Source organism: Kogia breviceps, chromosome 9 (assembly GCF_026419965.1).
Source record: "Kogia breviceps isolate mKogBre1 chromosome 9, mKogBre1 haplotype 1, whole genome shotgun sequence".
NCBI lineage: Eukaryota > Metazoa > Chordata > Mammalia > Artiodactyla > Physeteridae > Kogia > Kogia breviceps.
The window spans coordinates 40,728,150-40,750,976 of record NC_081318.1 but is presented as its reverse complement, the minus strand read 5'-3'; the positions used below and the strand labels follow the sequence as shown (position 1 = coordinate 40,750,976).

At 40.1% G+C, this 22,827-nt stretch overlaps 1 protein-coding gene across 9 annotated transcripts in view; it reads right to left on the bottom strand.

Moving 5' to 3' along the window:
• Positions 1-22,827, bottom strand: part of ELMO1 (engulfment and cell motility 1) — an 803,227-nt gene that overhangs the window by 438,145 nt on the left and 342,255 nt on the right. For all 9 annotated transcript variants that reach the window (XM_067042328.1, XM_067042327.1, XM_067042330.1 and 6 more), the window contains 2 exons: positions 21,045-21,085; positions 19,756-19,828 (listed from right to left, as the gene is read on the bottom strand). In XM_067042328.1, the coding sequence (XP_066898429.1) occupies positions 19,756-19,828; positions 21,045-21,085 (114 nt within the window). The remainder of the gene's footprint in view (positions 1-19,755; positions 19,829-21,044; positions 21,086-22,827) is intronic.

Genomic DNA, 22,827 nt, shown 5'->3' with positions numbered 1-22,827 from the left:
CTATAAAAAGATATTGTGAAACAAGATGACATACATCAGAGAAACATTAGCTGATTTAAAAGAAAAGGCTTTTAGCAAAAGGTAAAGATTTAGATAAAAGATTTAGATAAAACAGTTAAAATCTAGGCTGTACAGTTAATCATATATAATCATCAGGTTACTTAATCTCTCTGATATTTAATTTTGTTAATAATAAAAAACAAGAAATACACTGATAGATACATCTCGTTGTATTTGCAGAAATTAAGCTCACCAGAAAGCCTTGTACACAGCAAACACTCCATAAATCGTACACAAATAGTCATAAAGAGTGGAAGTGCTTAAAAACAGATATGATTTATGATAGATACAAAATTATGAGGTACCTAGGCACATATATTACTAAATATATGCAAGAATTTTGAGGTAAAAATTATGATTTTGTTGAAAAAGTTTAAGGAACATTCTAATAAATGGAAAAATATATTGTTTTTGTGGATGAGATCAACAATATGCTAATGAAAGCAATTTCCCTCCAAAATTAATCCATAAGTTAATTCCATTTTAATCAAAATTTTTACAGGATTTGACAAACTGATGCTAAAAATTCATTTGGCAAAGTAAAAGACTTACACTATGCAGGGTGATTTTGATAAAGGAAAAGAAGACAGATTCATCCCACTAAACATCAAGTCTTATTACTGAGTTATAAGTGCTCAAAGCTGTATGGTAAGGAACAAAACAGAAAAGCCACTGAGATGCCTATAATCACGGAAACTTGACTCACTACAGAGGTGATGGATGTAAATCATGGGGGTGGGAAGATGGGTAATGAATTACTCAATTAAAGGTGCTAGGAGGAAAAAAATAAAATTAGATCCCTACCTAACATTCTCTCTCTCTCTCTCTCTCTCTTTCTCTCTCTCTCTCTCAAAATGGATTAATGGGGCTTCCCTGGTGACGCAATGGTTGAGAGTCCGCCTGCCGATGCAGGGGACACGGGCTCGTGCCCTGGTCCAGGAAGATCCTACATGCCGCGGAGCAGCTGGGCCCGTGAGCCATGGCCGCTGAGCCTGCGCGTCCGGAGCCTGTGCTTCGCAACGGGAGAGGCCACAACAGTGAGAGGCCCGCATACCGGAAATTAAAAAAAAAAAAAAAGGATTAATGATCTATATGAAAATCAAGACTCTAACTTCTGAAGGAAAATAAAAGAGAATACCTTTATAATACATGACTAGTGGAAGTGCTTTTAAACAAAACATAAGTAGCCCAAGCAATAAAGGGAAAAGTGATCAATCTGATCATATTAAAATGGTCTTATTAACTTCTGTTTGACGAGAGACACCATAGAAAATTAAACAGTTATGGACTAGTGGACTAGGGGGAGCTAGATAAAAAAACAATTGTCCATATCCTATAAAGAACTCCTAGAAATCAATGAGAATAAAACACTCCCCTCTCACTATTGGACAAAGACTGTACAGGCAGTTTGTAGAAGGGAAATCTGAAGCATAATAAACATAGGAAATAGGCTCAGCCTCAGCAATTTGGGAAATACACGTTAAAGCCACAAGAAGTCGCATGCCCCCCACCCCCGCATCCAGTTGGCTAGCATTAGCATTGTTGACTCTGACAACAAACACAGAGTGAAAAGAAGAGAAGAGGAACTCTACTTTGTGGGTGGCACCAGGCTAGCAGAACCGCTCTGGAAAGCAGTTTGGCAACTCCTAGTTCAACCCAACAGCTTCCTACTTTCTATTCTAGAGAAACATTCAAATGGAATCACATGAATACATGAACAAGAATATTCATGACAGTACTATTTGTGATACCAAAAGTGGGGAAACAACTGCTTATCAGCAGAAAAAAGGATAAATCCACTGTGCTTTATTCATGCCATGGGACATTATTCATTATTTATCTCAAAAATATAACTGAGTGAAAAAGTTAAATTGCAAAATGTTACCTTCAGTATGATACCAATCATTTAAATTTTAAAGTATAAAACAATTCTCTATATTATTCATGAACACATACATATGTAGAAAATCTATAAAACATTCGTGAGAATAATATACATCCATTTCAGGCTAGTATTTACCTCTGGGGAGGGAGGAATAGGAGGAGAGACAGGAGAAACGATAGAATAGCGTTGCAGCTGGATTTGCACTTTTCTAAAAAGGAAAACCTGAAGCAGTAGGCAAAATGTTAACCTCTGTTAACATCTAGATGATTGGGTGTACGGGTATCAGTTATATCATTTTCTGTACTTTTTGAGATGTCTGAAATATTGCATGCTTTAGAAGTTTTAAATTACTATTTAAATGACTTCTGATTTTAAAACAATCACTACTGCAAAACTCATCTGTCTAAATCAAAAGTAGTGGCTGGATTTCTTACATCTATGAATTACTCTGTAATGAAGGAACAATTAAAGATAAACATATATTTAAAAACAATGTGCTGACTATAAATTAGCCTTGCACAATCCCGCTCTTCTTTTCCCTGCCAACAGTTACATTCTTAAACCAACCAAAATGCAGTCTTTTTAAAAAGTGCCTATTAGTCAAGCCAGTGGTTTTCAAATAATGCAATCTTTTTGTTCTAGAAAGGGAAAAAATTCCCTCAGAACCTAAAATAGACAAAGAGGTATTGTATTAATATTAACATATTTTATGAGCTTAGGTTTGTAAATGTATATCTTTTAAGGTAATCAGCAGGAATAATGAGGTTTTTTTTATTAACATAAAAATTTAATATCTGGCATTATGGATGATCATTACAATAATATAACAAGCTTCCACATTCAATTTGCTTTTGTGTTCTGTTAGCCTATTCAATGTAGAGAAAATCTGGATACATTCACACAGTGTGCTCATTTTCTATTGTTACAAAACAAATGACCAAAACCTTAGAAGCTTAAACAAATGTATGATGTCACAGTTTGTATGGGATCGGGAGGGTAGCACATTTTAACTGGGTCCTCTGCTCTGGGTCACACAGGGCTGAAATCAAGGTGTCAGATGGCTGCATCCTTATTTGGAACTCAGAGGCCACTTCCAAGTTCATTCCAGTTGCTACTTAATTGGTTTCCTGTGGTTGTTTGACTGAGATCCCACTTCTTCCCACTTCCTCCCATTTCCTCACCAGCTGTTGACCAGGGATCACGCTCAACTCCCAGAGGTTGCTCTCAGGTCCTTACCCTGTAGCCTTCTCCACAACCTGGCAATTTGCACCTTCTGAGGCCAACAGGAGAGCATTGCTTTAATGCTTCACCTTCTTTAAAGGGCCCATCTGATTAAGTCAGGTGCACAAGGCTAATCTCTCTTTTGATGAACCCAAAGCCAACCCAAAGTCAAGTGATTCTGGACCTTAACTGTATCTGCAAATGCCTTTGACAAACTGTGATGTAATCACCTGAGTGACATCCCTTCAGATTCACAGGTCCAGACCACACTCAAGAGGAAGGATTTGTATGGGGCATGCAACAGTAGGGGATGGGAATCTTGGGGGCCACCCTAGAATTCTGCCTACCATAGCCAGATATGTAGTTGTCAATGGTAACCTTTAAATCTCAGGAGTTTCTCCAGATGCTTGGAAAGGGAACAATAGGGCCTTTTTTTCTTTCAGATCTGTATGACTAACATCTAACCTCAACTCTCATTCCTCATAATAAATACTGGAAGTCAGGCAAAAAAGCACCCCAAACTTACATAAAGGAATAAAATTGGGTCTTCCCCTGTTACTGGACACCTGACATGCGGCCAAGCCGAGAAGCCTGAACTAGCCCTGACTGTACATGAACCAGGCACTCAGGTGTGGCACAGGTAAATTTAGTTAGATGATTTTACTCGAGAGGGTAGATTCATGCCTGATTTAAAATAAAACACTCCAATCTTCCCAGTGAATGACACGTTTATAAGAAGTGTAAATGTATGCATAAGGATGAAGGAAATAAAATGCTTCATGTTGAGGTCCACCTAAAGTCAACTTAACCCAACAGCTTAAGTTAATAAAAATAAAGCTATTATTACAGTTTATGTTGATCTTTTCTTCATGTTGAAACAGTTCAAAATAACCATTTAAAAGGCCAGATAAATCAAATACTTCTGCAATTCATGAACCATCCCTAAAATCCCCTGAAATGAAACGTTCTTCACAATAATATTGAAGATCTCAGTTTCAGTTCCAAAGATGACACTCATAGTTGTGTGACGTAGACTCCAAAACCCCCCAAGACCTCTGTGAGCCCTAAATGCTTAAATGAAATCACTCATGAAAGTGCCTGGCACCCAGGGGGTCCTCAGTAAGCAGTGGCTGAATAAGTCAGGACAACCCAGTTTGACTCTTCATTCAACTTCTATTGATATTTTGTAAGGAAATGGTTAAGGAATTACACAAAGACTCAGTTTAAGGAATGGACACTTTAGTGTTATTTAAAGAAAAGAGAGAGAGAGAAAGAGGAAGAAAAAAAAAGCAAACAATCTAAAAATCAGAACAAAAAGAACTGACTTAGAAACTGAGTTCTATACTTCTCAGCCATTACGTTTGACAAACAAATAGGAAATATGACTCACTGAGGGATGACCATGGGCTAAGCACCTGACAAAGTGTTTTGCCAGCATTATCCAATTTAATCTTCATTACATAGTGAAGTAGGCAGAGTACACTAACATGTTAAGATGCCTGCTATGTATTAGGTTAAAATGCAAGTTATGAAAGAATGTGTATGCTATGATCACATTTTACAAAACAAATTCAAACTCAAATTTTGAAGCATATATACTAAAACGTCAGTGGTTTTCTCTGAGCACTAGGATTCTGACAATTAAAACAATTTTTACTCTTTTTTTTTTACTTCTAATATGTCTCCAATGTGCTTATCTGTTTATGTAAAATTTTTTTTTTTTTTTTTTGTGGTACACGGGCCTCCCACTGCTGTGGCCTCCCCCGTCGCGGAGCACAGGCCCCGGACGCAAAGGCCCAGCGGCCATGACTCACGGGCCCAGCCGCTCTGTGGCATGCGGGATCCTCCCGGACCGGGGCACGAACCCGTGTCCCCTGCATCGGCAGGCAGACTCTCAACCACCGCACCACCAGGGAAGCCCCCTATGTAAATTTTTTAATGGAACTTGAGATTTCATATGTTTGCTTAGGAGTAGCGGATACTGAAAAAAGGAAAGTTTTATGTAAGTTGCATTATATTAGTCAAGTGGCACCTCACTATTTTTTTATACCTAAAAATCTAAACCTAACTACAGTGCTTGCAAGTCTAAAGTTTCAAGAGAGAGGGCAGCTAAACATAGAGGAAAGAAAGAAAAGTAGATGAACAGAGACTAGGAAGAGAAATTTTAAAAAGATGTCTAATAACCTAAAAAAGGAGATGGTAGTGAGGAAAGATGGAGTGAGAGAAAAATAAAGTTACACACTAACAGAAAGGAAAGAAGGAAGGAAGGAAGGGGTCAGCAGGAAGAAAAAGGGTCAGAGGAGAATTAAAAATAAACAATAGGGAGCAGACTAACAATGAAAAAAGAGAAGAAATACATTTAAAAAATAAGAATAGAGGAGGAACCACCCCTTCCTATTCATCTCTAAATGAAATGGAAAAGCTTAGATAAGATCACAATGAATCACTTTTAAAGTTATTTTATAATTTTTTGTATTTTTCCTCTATAAGAGTGAGAGGTGATTGAAGAAGGTACTTGATAACCAAGGTTAACCTGCCCTGCACCAGCCCTAGAGACTTGATAGGACTGCAATTAACAAACCAGGTATTTTTCAGCTTTCTCTTTAGTCACAGTACCAAGCACAAGACTGTCTGATAAATGAAGAGCAGTTACTGGTTTACAAGTGGAGTTGATGGTAACAAAGCATTTATTTTTTAACTTTAATCTTCAGACATGGCAAAGGAAGTAAACCCATTTCCCCAAGAATTATACTCAAAAGAAGGTGTAAATATCAAGGTGCCTAATTCCCTCTAAATTCCTCTGAACACTTGCTCAATTTACCCAGCTTCCCCTCTCCACCCTTAAGAAAAAGAACCAATAAATTGCTCCTCCTCCTGTATCTTTTATCAATGTGGCAAATCACCTCATTGCTGCTCTGTTTTAATGCTGTAAACTTCCTTCTATATTTATTTTAACTACCCTTTCTTCTTCCTCTTAGCTTAAAAAGTTGAAATCTAGCAAAAGTAAAAGATAAGTTTAATCTTTGCATAACTTCTGGAAAATAGTAACTCTATCTAACAGCTTTTTCCTGAAAAAGAAAGGTAATGGGATATAGCATATGGTGGTTTAATTAAAAAGCCTCAAAGTTGTTTGCCATCCTTTCCATAGAGAGGAGGAGCCCATGTCTTCTCCCCTTGAATCTGGGGAGGGTTATGACTAATTTCAGCAATAGAGTACAGCAGAAGATTCTAGAGAACTTCCAAGGCTAGGTCATAAAGAGCCATACAGCTTCTGCTTGGTTCTCCTGGAATATTGGCTCTCAGGAAATGCCCTCTCAGGGAGCTTCTAGGAACACTGCCACCATGCTGTGAGGAAGCCCAAGCCACATGGAAAGACCACAGGTAAGGCACTCCAGTGTACAGTCCCAACTGAGCTCTGCCTTTGCGTCATCCCAGCCCAGGAGCCAGACATGTAAGTGAAGAAGCTTCCAAATGATTCCAGCCCCCAGGTATTCGTGCCTTCCCAGATGAGACTCCAGACATCATCAGAGACAAGCCATCATCCTTGCTTTGCCATGTCCAAATGCCTCACCCAGAGAATTAGTAAGTATCATCTCCACTAATAATGGGTTTTCCTTCAGGTTACTAAATATGGGGCATTTTTAATGCAAAAATGAATGGAACTATGGAGATAAAAAGAAATGATCATGCAATAGTTATTACTGTAACTTAACTCTGATCACAGTGGAAAGTGTGTGGGCATCCTAGAACCCCAAATGTCACAGAGTGCCATATCCATAAAACCGCTGCAGGCATACTACCTTTCTTTGGTTGAGGCGAGAGCTCCTTCCTCTGCCCTCTCCCCATTCTTTCTAACAAACTTTGTATCTTTCTTTTATTTCTATTCTTCCTTTTGTTCATGCCTATCCCTCAAGTCTGCCCTTGAGTCACTGATTTACTGTTGTAGTGGGTATTCATTTTTTCATTAAATAAATATTTTTTTGAGCATTGTTCTAGATACTGGGATAGTAAAGTGAGGATATCTAACTTTGTGACATTGTACAGCAAAGAATGTAATGAAATGCTTTTCACACTATGGATCACAATCAGTAATAGTCATGAAGTCATCCTGATGGATCCTAGCAAACATTTAAAAAACATAAAACAAAATAGAAAATAATATACTAAAAATAACAACGATGAAAACGCATTTCAGTGACTATTGTTTCATGACTTTTTTTACGTTTGGCACAATGTATATATTTTGTCTTCAACTTAAAACTTTGAGAAACATAGTCCAATAGCTATTCAAAAATAAACCTCATTCCTAGAGTATAAAAAACATGAATGGGATTGTACTTAGGAAATTTGCAATTAGGTTTCTGGCTTTGGAACACAATGTAAGAGTCACAGAGCCATTCTCAGAACTAATCTCCTCTACTGATAATGGGTTTTTGCTTTTTACTGTTGTTTGTTTTCTTTAGAAGGGGTGTTCTGGTGTTTCTAGGATCATTTCTGGTAAACAAGTGCCTGTCTTTGCAGGGAACCCATGTGTCATTCATCCTGTATCTGAGCATTACACAGTTAAATGTTTCAGTACTTGAGTCAATCTATTCATTTGTTTAATAGATGAACTGGAGAACATGGAATTATCATGACCTCTGGCATTTATCTTTGCCTGCAATTCTAGAAGCAGTAGTATCTTACCAAACACAAGCTAGGGAGCCTAAGCAAAAAAGTTAGCCGCCTGTGCAATCATCCTGTTAGAGCCTCTATCCAACAGTCGGTGGTAAACATTAAATAACATGACATAAAACCCACTGACATCTGAGTAATGCTGGTGGCAGTCAATACCCTCCTCTCTCCTGCGCCCTCTCATTTATATTACTCAACTTGGACTGTCTTTTTTTTTTACTTCATCCTGAAATAAGTATATACTCTTCAAAATCCTCTCTAGAGGAAAAGCACTAAATGATTTAAAATGATAGCGCCCATCCAATTCCCAAACTCTTAATTAGAAAACTCTAAAAACACCCCAAAAATGTTTTTAGAGACTTCAGAAAGTTTAATGCCAATTTAGTCTGAGTCACTAAGAGCAAAGGTACCAGGAGAGAGGTGGGGCGACATTCCCAGAAAAGAAAACAGCTGGCTCAAGCCTAATAGCAGGGCTGGATAGCTCCTGGGAAAAGTTAGGACAGTCTGATGCGTGTATGCATGTGTACCAGTGTGTGAGTATACTTCAATTTTCACAAGTTGGGCTTGATGAATTGAGAAAGGGCTGAGGGAACCCAAGAGTAGTACGTATCATTCTATCCCAAACAACATCCCAGGAACCAAATACCCAAGTATGTCATGTGGCTATCATCCTGCCCTCAGTTCAACCGCAGCCTTTTGTCTTTGACGACTGAATTGGGAAAAATCCAATATGTTCTTAAAGTAAATATGAATAATATTAATAATCTTTCGGTTCTTGGCTGGGAGAAACTCAAAATGTAAGGTCTGGGGGATGATAATAAAACTTTCTTGGTTCACATGTGGCATGTTGCTATAGACTAAATGTTTGTGTCCACCCAAAAGTCACTTGTTAAATCCTAATGCCCAGTGTGATGGTATTATGAGGTGTGGCCTTTGGGAGGTGATTAGATCATGAGAGGGGAGCCCTCATGAATGGGATTAGTGCACTTATGAAAGCTGCCTCTCCCTCTCTGCCTTATGAGGAGGTCACAGCGACAGACGGCCATCTATGAACAAGGAAGCAGCCCCTCACCAAGCAGTGAATCTGCCAAGTGCCTTCATCTTGAACTTCCGGCCTCCAAAACTGTTGCTTGTAAGACACTCAGTCTATGGTATCTTTGTTAACCAAGCTGAAAGGACTAAGACACAGCAAACACAATATGACAAATTCCAAAGTGCTTTTCCTGTTGCTCAAGATTCTTGCTACAACCTCTGTTCTTAGTGACTGGCTTTCACCGTATGTACATATAATTCCAACTGCAAATACTTGCATTCAGTTGTTCCTTGGCTATTGGAAAATGTGTCACCACAGTGGAGTGTGACTATCCTAAGTTTCTCCTTCATTTAATGAAAAAGAGTATATGGAGTGGGGAGAAAATGCTGACAAGGTTTTGAAGTCACTGCCCATGTTTTCCTTCATGGAAACTCTAAAGCATGTATTTAAGCCTAGAAATCTCTCTACTCTTCCATGATCACTGCTTCCACAGAGCCAACTGCCGGAAATAAAGAACCGAAGGTGGGTGAACTACGAGAATATCAACGGATCCCCCAGGGTGAAATAAAGTAAAACTCACTTTCTCAGAATTGAACAACAAAAATCATAAAATTGGGGGGTAAATTATCTGTCAAAACTACAGTTTGGTTCTTAGAAGTTGTTGTTTGCTATAATGAAAATAAAAATGATGATGCTGACTTTGAAATTGCATTACTCTTTGATCATCTGCCTAATGAAGAATTATTTGTATGAGGTACCAGAGGGTCTCTTATTTTTCCCTCCCCATAGCTATTGCTGTGAACTAGAGATAAATTCATACAGCTGACCAAATTCTGAGAAACAGGTCATTTATTCTAAAGAAGGAGTACTTAAATCCATGGGACTGGGTTTAAGTATTGTCTTATGAAATCTGATGAATCTTTAAAAATTTTAGTTGACATCCAGCACAGTATAAATATTATGTGTGTGTATGTATGTGTGTACGTACTTATTTTGGAAAAGATAATTAATCAGTCCTGCGATACTAAAAGCCAACTTTTTAACACTGATTTAAGACTCTAAGAGGAGCATTAAGATTCATTTACTCACTCCAAGATCCCTCCACTGTGAATAATCTGAAAGTTTATGTGCATATTCTGGTAATTGAATTAGCCAACATCATACATAATTTATTAAGCAACTAATTGTACCTTTTATCTTAGAGAGAAAACTGCATCACATAAAATCCACAAACATCTTCGAACACCTGAAGAATATGTTCAAGGAACTGTGACACACTGCAGGGGCCCCAGAGGGAGAATGAGAAGTTTTTGCTCTAAGGCACTTGCAACTCCAGGGAGGGGAAAATACAAAGTAGCACACAAATAGTTAAGTACCACTTCAAGGCAACAATAAAGACATAAAGATACTGCTTAGCTATCAAATGAACCTAAGAGACAATAAAAAGACAGTAATTCCTGTAGCAGAAGAGAAGGGAAGAGATTTAGAGCTGAAGGACTGAATGAAGACACTAATCTCCAACATCAGTATTAAGATTATTTCAGGCTATGGTTTGTTCCAGCTCAGACAATTTAGGATTGGGAGGGAGAGGAGGGTCAGCTGTCCCGAAATGGCAGTTGTTTTAACGGCATTACTTCCTGGGTGTGTTTGTTGGTAAGACTCATCTCCCCCAGAAGCAAGGAGTCTGTCATTTCATCTCTTTATTCCCAGCATCTAATCTAGTGCCTGAAACAGAATGGGATGGAGGGAGGGAGGGTAGGCAGGACTGAATTCCAGGTGAGTAAAGCTACATTGGGGGAGACAGAGCAAGGTTTATTTGGAGAACATTAAGGCAATTTGACTACAGCGGAGAGAACAAGAAAAAGATGGCAAATTGAACATGTCGACTGGGGCTAGATTGTGACACACCCTGATGGCCAGGTTAAGGAAGGAAGTTGGATCTCGTTCTCTCTCAGCAACAGTGGAAACCAAGCAGAATGATGTCCCCACTTCAGGCAGCGCACAGGACTTCTAGCCGATAAGAATTCACAACATGGGTTTTCTTCTGCAGACAAAAAATGTTGCCTGCCATTTCAGTAAACAAAGAATGTTGCCTGCCATTCTGGTAAACAACAGATGTTGCTGCCATCAAGCCATCAGCCACAGCAGTGGCCCCCATCCTGTGCCCTGAGGGGAATTCAGGATGTAGAAAAACAGGATACTGACCCTAGTTGGTTAAGATGCATATCTAAGGAATAATTTCAGTGAGCCCAGACTCTTGAATCCTCCCAAATGTAGAAAGCACTAAAATCATTAACTTGAGATGCCTGTTTTTTTGTGATTAGCAGTAAATCTTTTGATGTTTGACTAAATGTTTGGGGGTTTGTTTTTTGTTTTGCAAAAATTCCTCTATATCGTGGCTCCTCCCTTCCCTCTTTGGAACAGTTCCTCACAGCTACCTGAGAGGCTGTCTCCTGGGCTATAGTCCTCAGTAAAGTCCCTGAATAAAACATAACTGGCCTCTTTTAGGTCGTGCGTTTTTCTTCAGCCGACACATCGCATGCAGGAATAAAGAGACAGATCCAGAGGCTGCCCACATTTCTAATGGGTAATGTTCAAATGGGGCACTAGTATCACCTGGACTTGTTAAAAATGTTTGAAGTGCAGCCTTAATCTAGTGGATCCGCATGTCTAGATTTGAGGCTGTGATCTCCATTTACATCTGAGAGCTTCTGGTTTGTAACTTGAAAATACCCTGAATAGAAATGACACAGCTTTACTATCTAAAAAATAAAGTACTGTACAACTTTGTAAATAGGCTAGAAGCCATTGCATTGTACACTTGAAATGGTAGTTTTTATGGTGTATGAATTATATCTCAATTAAGATGTTAAAAGCTTAGCACAGAGCTTGGCACATATGGGAAGTCAGTACAAGTTTCTTTTCTTGAATACATGCATGAATGGCTCTTTTCCTCCTGGCATGGCTGGGTTTTTTTTGACAGCCCTGGATTATGAGCTGGCAGATCCAAGCCAAGCAGCCTGTCTAGAAGAGTCCAGTGCTTTCTAAAGGCTGGTGACAGGCATACAAGCAGCCCGTAGAGCAAGGAGCATCCATGCCAGAAGTCAGGTTCAGTTACAAATCAAAAAAGAAAGAATTCAGCAGCAAGGCACAAGTGAATGTGGAGTCTTTAACAAAGGGAGAGCAGGCAGCAGGGTATGAGAAAGGCAAGAGATGGGGCAACAGTGCAGCATGAGAGAAATGCTGGGAGCCAGGAGCCCCAGAAGAGATGAAAAGCCAGGGCAAGATGAAAAGCAGGACCGTCTTTCTTTGCCCATTTCTGCCTGCTGAGAGCCAGTCCTGGAGGCACTGGCCCAGATCAGCAGGTGGCAACCCATGCTCATCACACCTGGCTGAGGGAGAACTTGCTGAGGCAGCCACAGTGGCTTCTGTTGAACAAATCCAGAATCCTTTACCACAAGCAGCAGCAGAAAAAGGAATGTCGGCATAGGATGTGTGGCTAGGTTCGGAAATTTACAATGTTCCTGAGCTCTGGTTTGTTCAAATTAAAATGCCTGTCCCAGTGAAAGTTCTTTGATGAAGAGTAACGGAGACCCAAGTACAGTGGTTTCAGGGGAAGGACTGAAAAGCCACAGGATATCCTCTCACAGGGATGCAAAGACAGGAAACAGAAAGCAGAGAGGAAATCAGGATTGGAAGCCGCTCACTCTCCCCCTTCTCTGACTCCCTCACAGGCCTTCATCCCCACTTATCTCAATCCTTTTCTGCAGACTGGTGTTACTCTGTGTACTTATGGCTGGGGCTGCTAAGCCTTACGTTCAGCTTGTAGGAAGACGCATCTGCCCTGACATCACAGCAGCTTTGACTCCATCTCTCCTTCCCGTTCTAGCAAACATCATCACCCAACTCACCTCTCAATTTCAGATTCCCAGAAGAGAAGCACGGTGCGGGGGGCCAAGGGGGCTCAGCTAGGGTAAGGTGTCAACTTCTGGTCCCCCTAGCTGTTGGGGGCAATAGAGAAGGGACACATGGCACCAGGCCATAGGCTGCCCCTCCTAGGAGCCAGTGGACCAGCAGCTCCCCAGGAAAAGACATGCCTCAGTCTGCTTTGTTATTTTGTTTGGTGCTGGTGCTGGTGGTGCTGGTGTGTGTATTACCTTCTTCAGGGAAGAACACATTCCAAACACGAGGCTTCCTTAAACTACTTAACATACAGCACTTGCATTTATTCTCCCTAGTTAATCCCCCACCTCGTAAATATTTTCAGTGACTTTCAAACATTTTTGACCCCAGGGTAAAAAATAAAACTAAACATGTATTACATATGAAAGCACATGAAACAAATATTTCACAAAACAACACATGTAACACACTCTGATTGTTTTCTGTCCTGTTACAGTCCATTTTTTAATCCTCCTTCAACCTACTAAATTGATTTACCACCCACTAACAAGTGATGACCAACCGTTTGAAAAGCCCTACTATTTTATTACCTCTATTGTCCTGTAATTTTATCATTCAAAAACAATTTTACACTCTTCACATTATACTCACATAGAAGAAAATTCCCCAATCCTTTCCCAATAATACCCCAAACCCCACAATATTTTAGCCACTTGTAAAAGATGAAGCAAGTGCACCAGAGATGTCTAGTGCATTGAACTGTTTTCATTACAGTGTCCTTGAGGCAGTCAAATGACACCCCTGTGCTCAATTTGTTTAGTGACCAATAAGGACTCACGCCCTTGGGTTGACCAACCCAGCTGAGAAGCACCAACCATTGTCTCTGTGCAAAGCCAACCTTCCCACACAGGGATGGAACCAGCTCCCTTGGGCTCACCAGCCTCATTCCAAATGGCAAAGAAACTGTGCTGGTAATGTGTGTATCTCTGGCGAATTTCTAAGGCAAATTGCTTTGCTCAGCAATGCTGATGCAATTGGGTTATTGGGTCATGGGTGTAAATAGGATCAAATGCTTTTTGGAGGACCAAGAGGTAGTAGAATGAGGACTGTCAGTAGAGGAAACCAGGGAGGTAAAATAGAGGATGGAAAGATGGATTTCCACCTCCTGCACCAAGAACTGGTGTGCCTTCCATCTGTGGCACAGCGTGATGAGAACTGCCGAGGATCCTGCCTGTCCCGCGGCATGGCCTGAGAGCACAGGACACTGGCTCTGGAGCCAGGCTTCCTGTGTCCATCGCTGCTCTGTTGCTTACACCCCTGAGCCTCAGTTGTGCCCTCCATAGAATGGAGCGGGTAACAATAAAACCTGGTTCACAGGCTTCCTGTGAAGACTCAAGTACAACAAAGAGCCCATGTGAAGCGAAGCGTTTAGCTCAGCGCCTGCCACATAGCAAGCATCCAACAAATGTTCAGGACAGTTGTTACCATCCCCGCGACTAATGCCCCAGCTGACCTGTGAAGGTGCCTAAAACTCACAAACAGAATTCTGTCTTTGAATGAATACTTTTCCCGTTAGTTTCTCAAAGTTCAGTTCAGACATGGTTAGCCCACTCCAGGGCCCTTTTGGATTCCTCTTCTCTTCTATAATCATTTGGTTCCTTCCTCTTCTTCCTCAAAACCTGGGCCCACTTCAAGGTATTCTTCACCCACTAGACTCTGAGATCCATGGATGCAGAGAATGAAAGGGATTCATCTCACTGAGCTCTTTGTAGAGCCCAGTGCTTAAAGTGTGACAGGTGAACTGAATTCCACACGATTGAGTAGTCTCCTGACCCGGGTTGGACATACAAGTCCCAGGGATACACAAGCCCCTTCTTCCCAGGGATTCGGGGAAGCTCAAGGCCTGTCTGAGAACACAGAGCACCTAGGAAGTGGGAATGGCATTAAAAAGGGGTGCCCTTCAAATGACCCCACTTCTTTCCCCAAAAGTTCCTGGGGCCAGGTTTGCAGAGAGGGCCTGGATGAGAAATGGATATCTCTATTCTTACAAAATAAAAACTTATAGAAGTAAGATACTGCCATGGTATATCACTGTACTTCACACATTCTGAAGTAGGTCTTAGCACAGGGGGACCAAAATACCATCCTGAAATCGTGAGAAAACTTCAACTGTCCACAAGTACACGATCTCCTAAAGGTGCCCTCTACCATGCCCCATGCTTTCTGGGGACCTACCTGTCTGCATGCTTAGGGTTAAGGATGACAAGGCAATTTTCCTGTTTGCCTAAAAAATATGGTATTAATGCAATAATACTACTTTAGACAATTATACAATCCAGACCAAAGGCAAATGAAAATGTGTTTTGCTAACCCCCAGTGAGTGGAAGATTATCTGTTATAACTTCCTCCAAGCCATCCTCTTAAGGAATAAAAAGGTCACAGACTAAAGCTGGTAACCAATGCTCCCAGGCTGTAACTTCCTATATTTCTTGTCCTGAGGCAATTACCATCAGGATCACTGGCCTGGTGTCAGAAAAAAAAAAAAAAAAAAGGAGCATCATAAACAAACCAGGGCCCAGGTAGTGGGGACAGAGGGTTTCCAGGAGGTAGCATAGACAACTTTGGAGGCAGACCCACCTGGGGCCAAGCCTCAGCTCAATCACTGCCCATCTGTATGACCTAAACAGGCTGTTGCATAATCTTTCTCTCTCACTTTCCTCACTGTAAAATGGAGATAATAATAAACTGCCTCATCAGACTGGAATGAAGATAATGGACTAAAGCAACGCTTAGCCTTCTCTCTATATAAAATTCTTTTTCGGAAGACAAATTCCACTGGAATACTTAAAGAAACAAATGGGACTACATCAAATTAAAAAAGCTTCTACACAGCAAAGGAAACCATTGACAAAATGAAAAGGCAATAATATGTGGAAAAGAGAGATATATCTGCAAATCATATATCTGATAAGGGGTCAATATCCAAAATACATAACAAACTCACACAACTCAATAGAAAAAAAAGAAAAGAAAAAGCCCAATTTAAAAAATGGGCAGAGAAAGTGAATAGACATTTTTGCAAAGAAGACATACAAACAGCCAACATGTATATGACTAATCAACATCACTAATCATCAGGGAAATGCAAATTAAAACCATAATGAGAAATCACCTCACACCTGTTAGAATGGTTATTATCAAAAACAAAAAAAAGAGAGAGATAAGTGCTGGTAAGGATGTGAAAAAAAGAGAACCCTGATACACTGTTGGTGGGATGGTATAGGCACTATGGAAAACAACATAAAGGTTCCTCAAAAAAATCAAAAATAGTACTACAATAAGGATCCAACCATCCCACTTCTGGGTATATATCCAAAGGAAATGAAAACATGATATCGAAGAGGTATCTGTATTCCCATATCCACTGCAGCATTATTCACAACTGCCAAGATATAGAAACAACCTAAGTCATGTCAACGTATGAATGGATAAAGAAGATGTGGTAGATATATACAATAGAATATTATTCAGCCATGAGAAGGAAGGAAATCCTGCCATTTGCAACAACATGGATGAACCTTGAGGGCATCATGCTAAAGGAAACAAGTCAGACAGAGAAAGACAAACACTGCATGGAATCACTTATCCATGGAATCCTAAAAAAAAGTCAAACTCATTGAAACAAAGAGTAGAAAAAAATGGTTGCCAGGGGCTGAAGGGTTGGGGGAAATAGAAAGAAGTAAAAGGGTACAACATTTCAGGTTATAAGATGACTAGGTCTCAGGATCTAATGTAAAATATGGTGACTTAGTTGATAGCACTGTATTGTATAATTGAAATTTGCTAAGAAAGAAGAATTTAAATGTTTTCACCAAATAAATAAATAGCGATGATGGATATGTTAATTAACAGGATGAAAATCCTTTCACAATGTATATGTATATCAAATGACCATGACATATGCTTAAATGTCTCACAATTTTGTCAATTACACCTCCATAAAGCTGAAAAATACACAATTCACTTTTTATTTTGTATCTTCTCTCTCTGTCTCTGAGACATCACCCTGAAATATGAAAGTTTCTGGGGCAGAATTTGAACTTGTAAATAGCTGAATCTTAACTTTCTCTGAGGCATTTGTATGCTATGCTTCTGCTGAACGCTGCTCAACAACGTGACATTTTTTTCCCCTGCGATGAAAAACAGAAGTTAATGGCCCAATAAGCAAATGAAGACAATTTCAGAAAATGGGCTTGGATAACATGAGAAAAGCAGGGGAGGTGCCTTCCTGAGGATCTTAGTAGAGAATCACAAGCATCTATCAGTTACAGAATATGTTAGCTTGTCCAGCCAGGGCTGGAGAATTTTTCTTCTTTAAAATTACAGGTGATATTTTACCTGTGTCAGAGGAAGGGAGACCACTCACATACAAGGGAAAGTCATTAACTAAGAACATGCACAAGTTTCGAAAATTAGTCACCGGTTACCATGGTAACACAAACATCACCTAACAACTCACTGGGCTGTAAGTAACCAAGATGATGCTAAATACATTACTTAAAAAAAAGGGGGGGGGGGAATGGGCTCTATTTTTAAGAATACTTGCAAAGAACTAGATGGACCTAACCGCAGACTGAAGGCGGCCCACGTTTGCCCCTGTGAACCCAGGATTCAAGGTCCATCTCCTGCCCTTTGTGTGTCATGTTCTGGGTCACATGCATACACTGTGCTCAGTGACAGTTGTAGGAGGAACAGTGATGACATTTTACTTACAAACAAAGAGCTGCAATTGGGAAAATGAGCCTTCTCATTCCCTAAACTTTTAGTAAAGGAAGTATCCTCACTACTGGCCAATGAAGAGAGACAGACAGATTGATGACAGATTTAGGTGGCAGTCCCTTTAAATTCAACATTAAGGATTCCCTCAGGCCAAACAAGATGTCTCAGAAAATAACTAGGATGCCCAATAAAATAATAATTTTCCCATTGTTCTGAGTAGTTTGAGTTTTCTGATATTAATGTTAATATCAGAAAATTAGATATTAATGTTAATTAGAGTAAATGAATTTTTAAATTATTCTAAGAAGTGGCCGCCCACAAACACCCTCCTAAATGAAACTTAGCACTTGACCTCTGTTCATAGTGCACAGTGCCTGGGACACTCGGGTCCCATCTCTTCAGAAAAGTGGCCCCAGAGCAGTGTTCCTCCAAGTGGTCCCTGGGTATCTGCATCAGAATTCCACAGAGGGCTCTTAAACTGCAAAATCCTAGGCCATATCCAAGGCTTGCTTATTCTGAGTCTCTGGGGTTGCGATCTGAAAAATCTACATTTTTAAATGATTCTCCCTGTGATGCTTATGTTCTCTAGTCTGAGAATTCCATCCTTAGTAATCACCAATACATTGAGGTCTCCTGAGAATGATGACAGAAGACAGGTCAGCCACCATGGGACACAAGCCAATACAGTTAATTAAAGGCAGAGCTAACTGTGACTCAATGGCTCTGGGGGAACAGCCTAGGGTAAAAAACTAGCACAATATACTAGTATTATACACAGGTGTCTGTGTGACATAAGTTTTTCAGAAACAACACAGGTGATGTACTGTGACCTATTCTACTCTATTATATTCCAATTTTTAATGCTATGAACACCAACTAAATTGATTTCACTACCCATTAAATGGTGATGTTTGAAAAACACCATTATAACTTCTGCTGTCCTATAATTTTATCACTTAATAATTTTTAAACTTTTTCAAATTATATCCTAAATAGTAGACAGCCATCCAATATTTTCCAATCCTACCCCAAAAGTCACAATATTTTAGTTACCTTTAAAAGGTAAACCAAGGTAAAATGAGACAGTCTTCTGTATAAGGGTATCAACAACAATACATTCAACTGCTAACATTTAACTTTTATTTATTTATATCCTCTTTATCTCACCAAGAATAGCATGCAGATTATAGAAATATAAAAGGAATGAAAAATCTGAAGAAAAAGGAAGCAAGGGGGAAGTAAAGACAGAAAACTGTGGAATGAATCAAAGCAACAAGTAAAAGGAATAAATACAACACAGGCCAGGAAATCTAGTCCACTTGTTAACTCAGCTTTCTGGCAATCAGTGTGCAGAAGAAAACATGATCAGTTATGAAAATTCCAGGGACCATCTGGGAAGAATAAAGCACTTTTTTCTGTGGTTTATTACCCCTGAGACATTGGCCAAGCCATCTGACTTCTATGATTCAGTTTCTTATCTGTTAACCAAAGGCACTGTGGTTTCCATCACAGGTTAGTCTTGAGGACAAAATCAACAGAGGTAATGTCCTTGGCCCAGTTCCTGGCACATAGTAGGTGCTGAATAAATGTTTGTTTTCCTTTCTCTTATCAGGGATCTCTAAGACATCAATTGTACGTGCTGCCAGAGCCACTGTAGTCTTCACAATTCCCTCCTTCTCCTCCAAGCTTCCTAAAGAGTTAAAATCACCCAAGAAGAAAGCAGCGTTCCCAAGAACCACAGAACACTCAGTGCCTACACAATGTCACCTTCGAAATGGTTTCCTGCCATTCTTTCAATAACTTTAAGCAGGGCTTAGAGGTTATTCTGAAAAAAAAAAAAAGTCTGAGAAAGGAAAGCTAGACTAAGTCATTAAGTATCAAATAAATGCTTGAACTAAGCAATAAGAAAGAGAGATAATTAGTAAATTCACAGTTAGAAGGCAAATGCTGTTGCTAAAACAGGAGGCAGAAACATATTTGGTCTTCACTCTTGAATGGGCTAAATATCCCCTTGTTAATACTAAAGTAGCAGTTGTTTGATTTTGCAGACTCTATTTTTGTGGATGGTAGAGATGCAAAATTTAGACCGGCATGTTTAGTCCTGAGTAGAGGAAACATCAGTTATGTTTTAATTTCCTTTAAATTTAAGTGTCCCAGATTAAATATAAGTGTCCCAGATTAAATAATGCGGTTGACCTACCTTTTCTGTGATATAGAAGTTTGAACTATCAGCATGCTGCAGTGCAAAGTATTCATGGTTGGCAAGGGACCACCTGAAAAATACAAGCATAAACTGATCAGAAAAACAAAAATGGGTCATTTTCTTGTTTATAGTTTGATAGAGTTAGATGAAATAAACACCCTATGATTGGAATTGAGCCAGTACCCAAGATACCCACAGTGCAGTTCCTAAAACAAAATGGCATTAGCCGCCCTTTCCTGACCCTGAGACCAACCATTTCAGATGTGGGTCATCTAGGTGTTATTCCAAGCCTATGGCTCACCTTTACGCATTTTATCTTCATGGCTTTAAGGGAAGGGTATTTAAATACAAAGTTCCATTCCTCCCTATTATGAAGGACTGAGTGGAGCAGAGAGAGGAAAACAAAGGAAATGAGTGCAATTTAAATTTCTGATAATTGTTACATTTCAATTGTCTCTGTTGTCTACAGTCCCCAATCGGTATGCATGCTGTAGCTGGGAACATTCCAATTAAGGATCCCAAGTCTTAAATAAATTCCAGGTAATACTCTATTAACACTTCTGCTTTAAAAATAAAAAACCTCATGCAACTTCTATATGAATGTGCTTTTCCTTTGGATTGTTAGAGCAACCCCAGAGAAGCAGGAAAGTTCACTATCATTGTGGAGTTCCACACGGCAGCACAACCACCCATTGACCTTTTTTTTTTTTTTTGGCGGTACGCGGGCCTCTCACTGTTGTGGCCTCTCCCGTTGCGGAGCACAGGCTCCGGACGCGCAGGCTCAGCGGCCATGGCTCACGGGCCCAGCCGCTCCGCGGCATGTGGGATCTTCCCAGACCGGGGCACGAACCCGCATCCCCTGCATCGGCAGGCGGACACTCAACTTACTGCGCCACCAGGGAAGCCCTGACCTGTCTTTTAAATTATTTTATCTTCTATGGGGACCTGAGTGGCCCTCTCATTTTATACCAGATGAAGTATGTACTTAACCTCAGGAACTTACACTGCTCCCCAGTTGGCAGGATGAATGAACCACAACTTTTCAAAATAAATAATATCAATTCCAGTGTCCACATATCAGCCATTCTACACTTTCTATTCCTTGAGAAACAGTGATAATTTTTTTGGTTGAAAAGGCATGGAAATCTTACATAGCAATTATTGGTGTCTTTTGGCAGGTCAAATAGTGAATTAGTGAATAATATTTAACGATTGCTCAAGAATAGTTTATTTGCCTTTCAATTTGTGGACTGGAGCTCCCGGGATAAATCCTGATTAACACTTACCCATCACAGACTTCCTTTATTATTGCAGACAGTGGTTTTTTCTGAAAAATAGAAAAAAAGGAAATACTTTCTGTCAGTTTCATTTCACCATTTTAAATTTTTAAAAAAAGAAGAAGAGGCCTAATAAAGAGATATGTAAGTAAGAAGAATTTACATTTGCTATTCTTGGTTGTGTCAGTGAGTGTGCTGTTTTTCTCAAGGTAATAATCGACCAGCCATCACCACCAACTGTATTAATGATTTATCACCCTTGTGGTCATTTTTTCTACACTTTAACATTGCTAATTGGAAAAAAAAAACATATATCATATTTAACTTAGCCACATTAAAATCAGGATGAAACATAGCTTTTGTCAAAGATCTCACAGGCAATGACAATCCGCAAGGTCAAATGATAACCAGAATTCCTCAAGAGTAGGACATGAATCGGGCAACCAGCAGCTTCATTTTATGCAAACAAGCTTGGATGTGGGATATTTTTATGAGAACATGAGGCAAATGGAATAGGAAGCATGGTGACATTGTTCCTACAAAGTACATAGAATTCTTCCCCCAACTGTGGCCCATGCAAATGTCAATCATGCAGCAGCTTGAGCAGGACACACTCGAGTAATGGGACCATGACACCATGTGCCATGGTGTCAAATGGCGGCTGACTACAGCTGTGCTCTTGGCCTAACAGCCACAGCTGTGCTCCGCCTGCCTCCAGATTAAAAGAACGTAGTGAAGAGACACATACAGCTTGCCCAGAGATGTCGAAACTCTCTGTTTTGGATGCAAACAGACCCTGGCTATCTCCTGGGATGGGCAGTAGTGTGTCAACCAAAGGAACACATCACAGACAAGAAACAAACGGGGAAGAGAAATCAAAGAAATACAACACATGGCCCTGGATTTTCAGATACAACCATAGAAAAGCATCTAAACATGTTCTCCTCCTGTCCCTCTGAGGGACACTGTCATATGGGGGAAGGAATTCTGAATCAAGCAGACTCAGTTCAAATCCTAGCTGTGTCAACCTCTTGCAGTGAGACCTAAAATTTCCTTAATTTGCTGAAGGTCAACTAACTTACCTATAAAATGGGCAGAGGACCTATCTACTCCTCAGGGCTGTTGTAAATTAAATTAAATGAGAATTAAAACAAAGGGCAAAAGATTCAAAAAAGGGTTAGGGCCCCACTTCCTTACCCTCTCACATCACTAGAAGACCTTGATTTCCTCTTTGCATCCTTGCCCTTGGACCCGATGCTGCTAGGTCTGCCCTCTTCATTAGTTCTGAGCACTCTTCATAGTCCTTTCTATGAAGTCCTTCCTTTCCCTCTAGGCCCTGATAAAAGCTCCAACACAGTCCTCAGTGTTCCTCCAATGCTCTACCTCCCTCTGGAGCTCTAGGGTCTATGACTAAACCCACCACTATGTTTTCAAAAGAATGTCTGCCTACCCCTACAACTTTAAAAGCAGTGGGCAGAAAAGAAACCTAGAATTGTTGAGGGGTGGAAAGATGGTAAGTATTCCTGACATTCTGAGTTGGTCTCCTTTAGAATAAGATTGGAAATGGAGATTGGGTTCTACAGTGAGGTTACAGGTTACACAACTCCTAGACCTTTGCAAGAACTTGTCCATTGTTTATGGCTATGGCTGTGAGACAAGGGGCAAATGTGCTCTCACAACCAAAGGACAAAGGAGTTTAGAAACAAAACTTTTCCCATAAGATGAGGATTTTGCACTTCCAGTTGCCAGAGACCTCTCCAGGCTATCGGTATTTCATGAGGACCTACTGGTC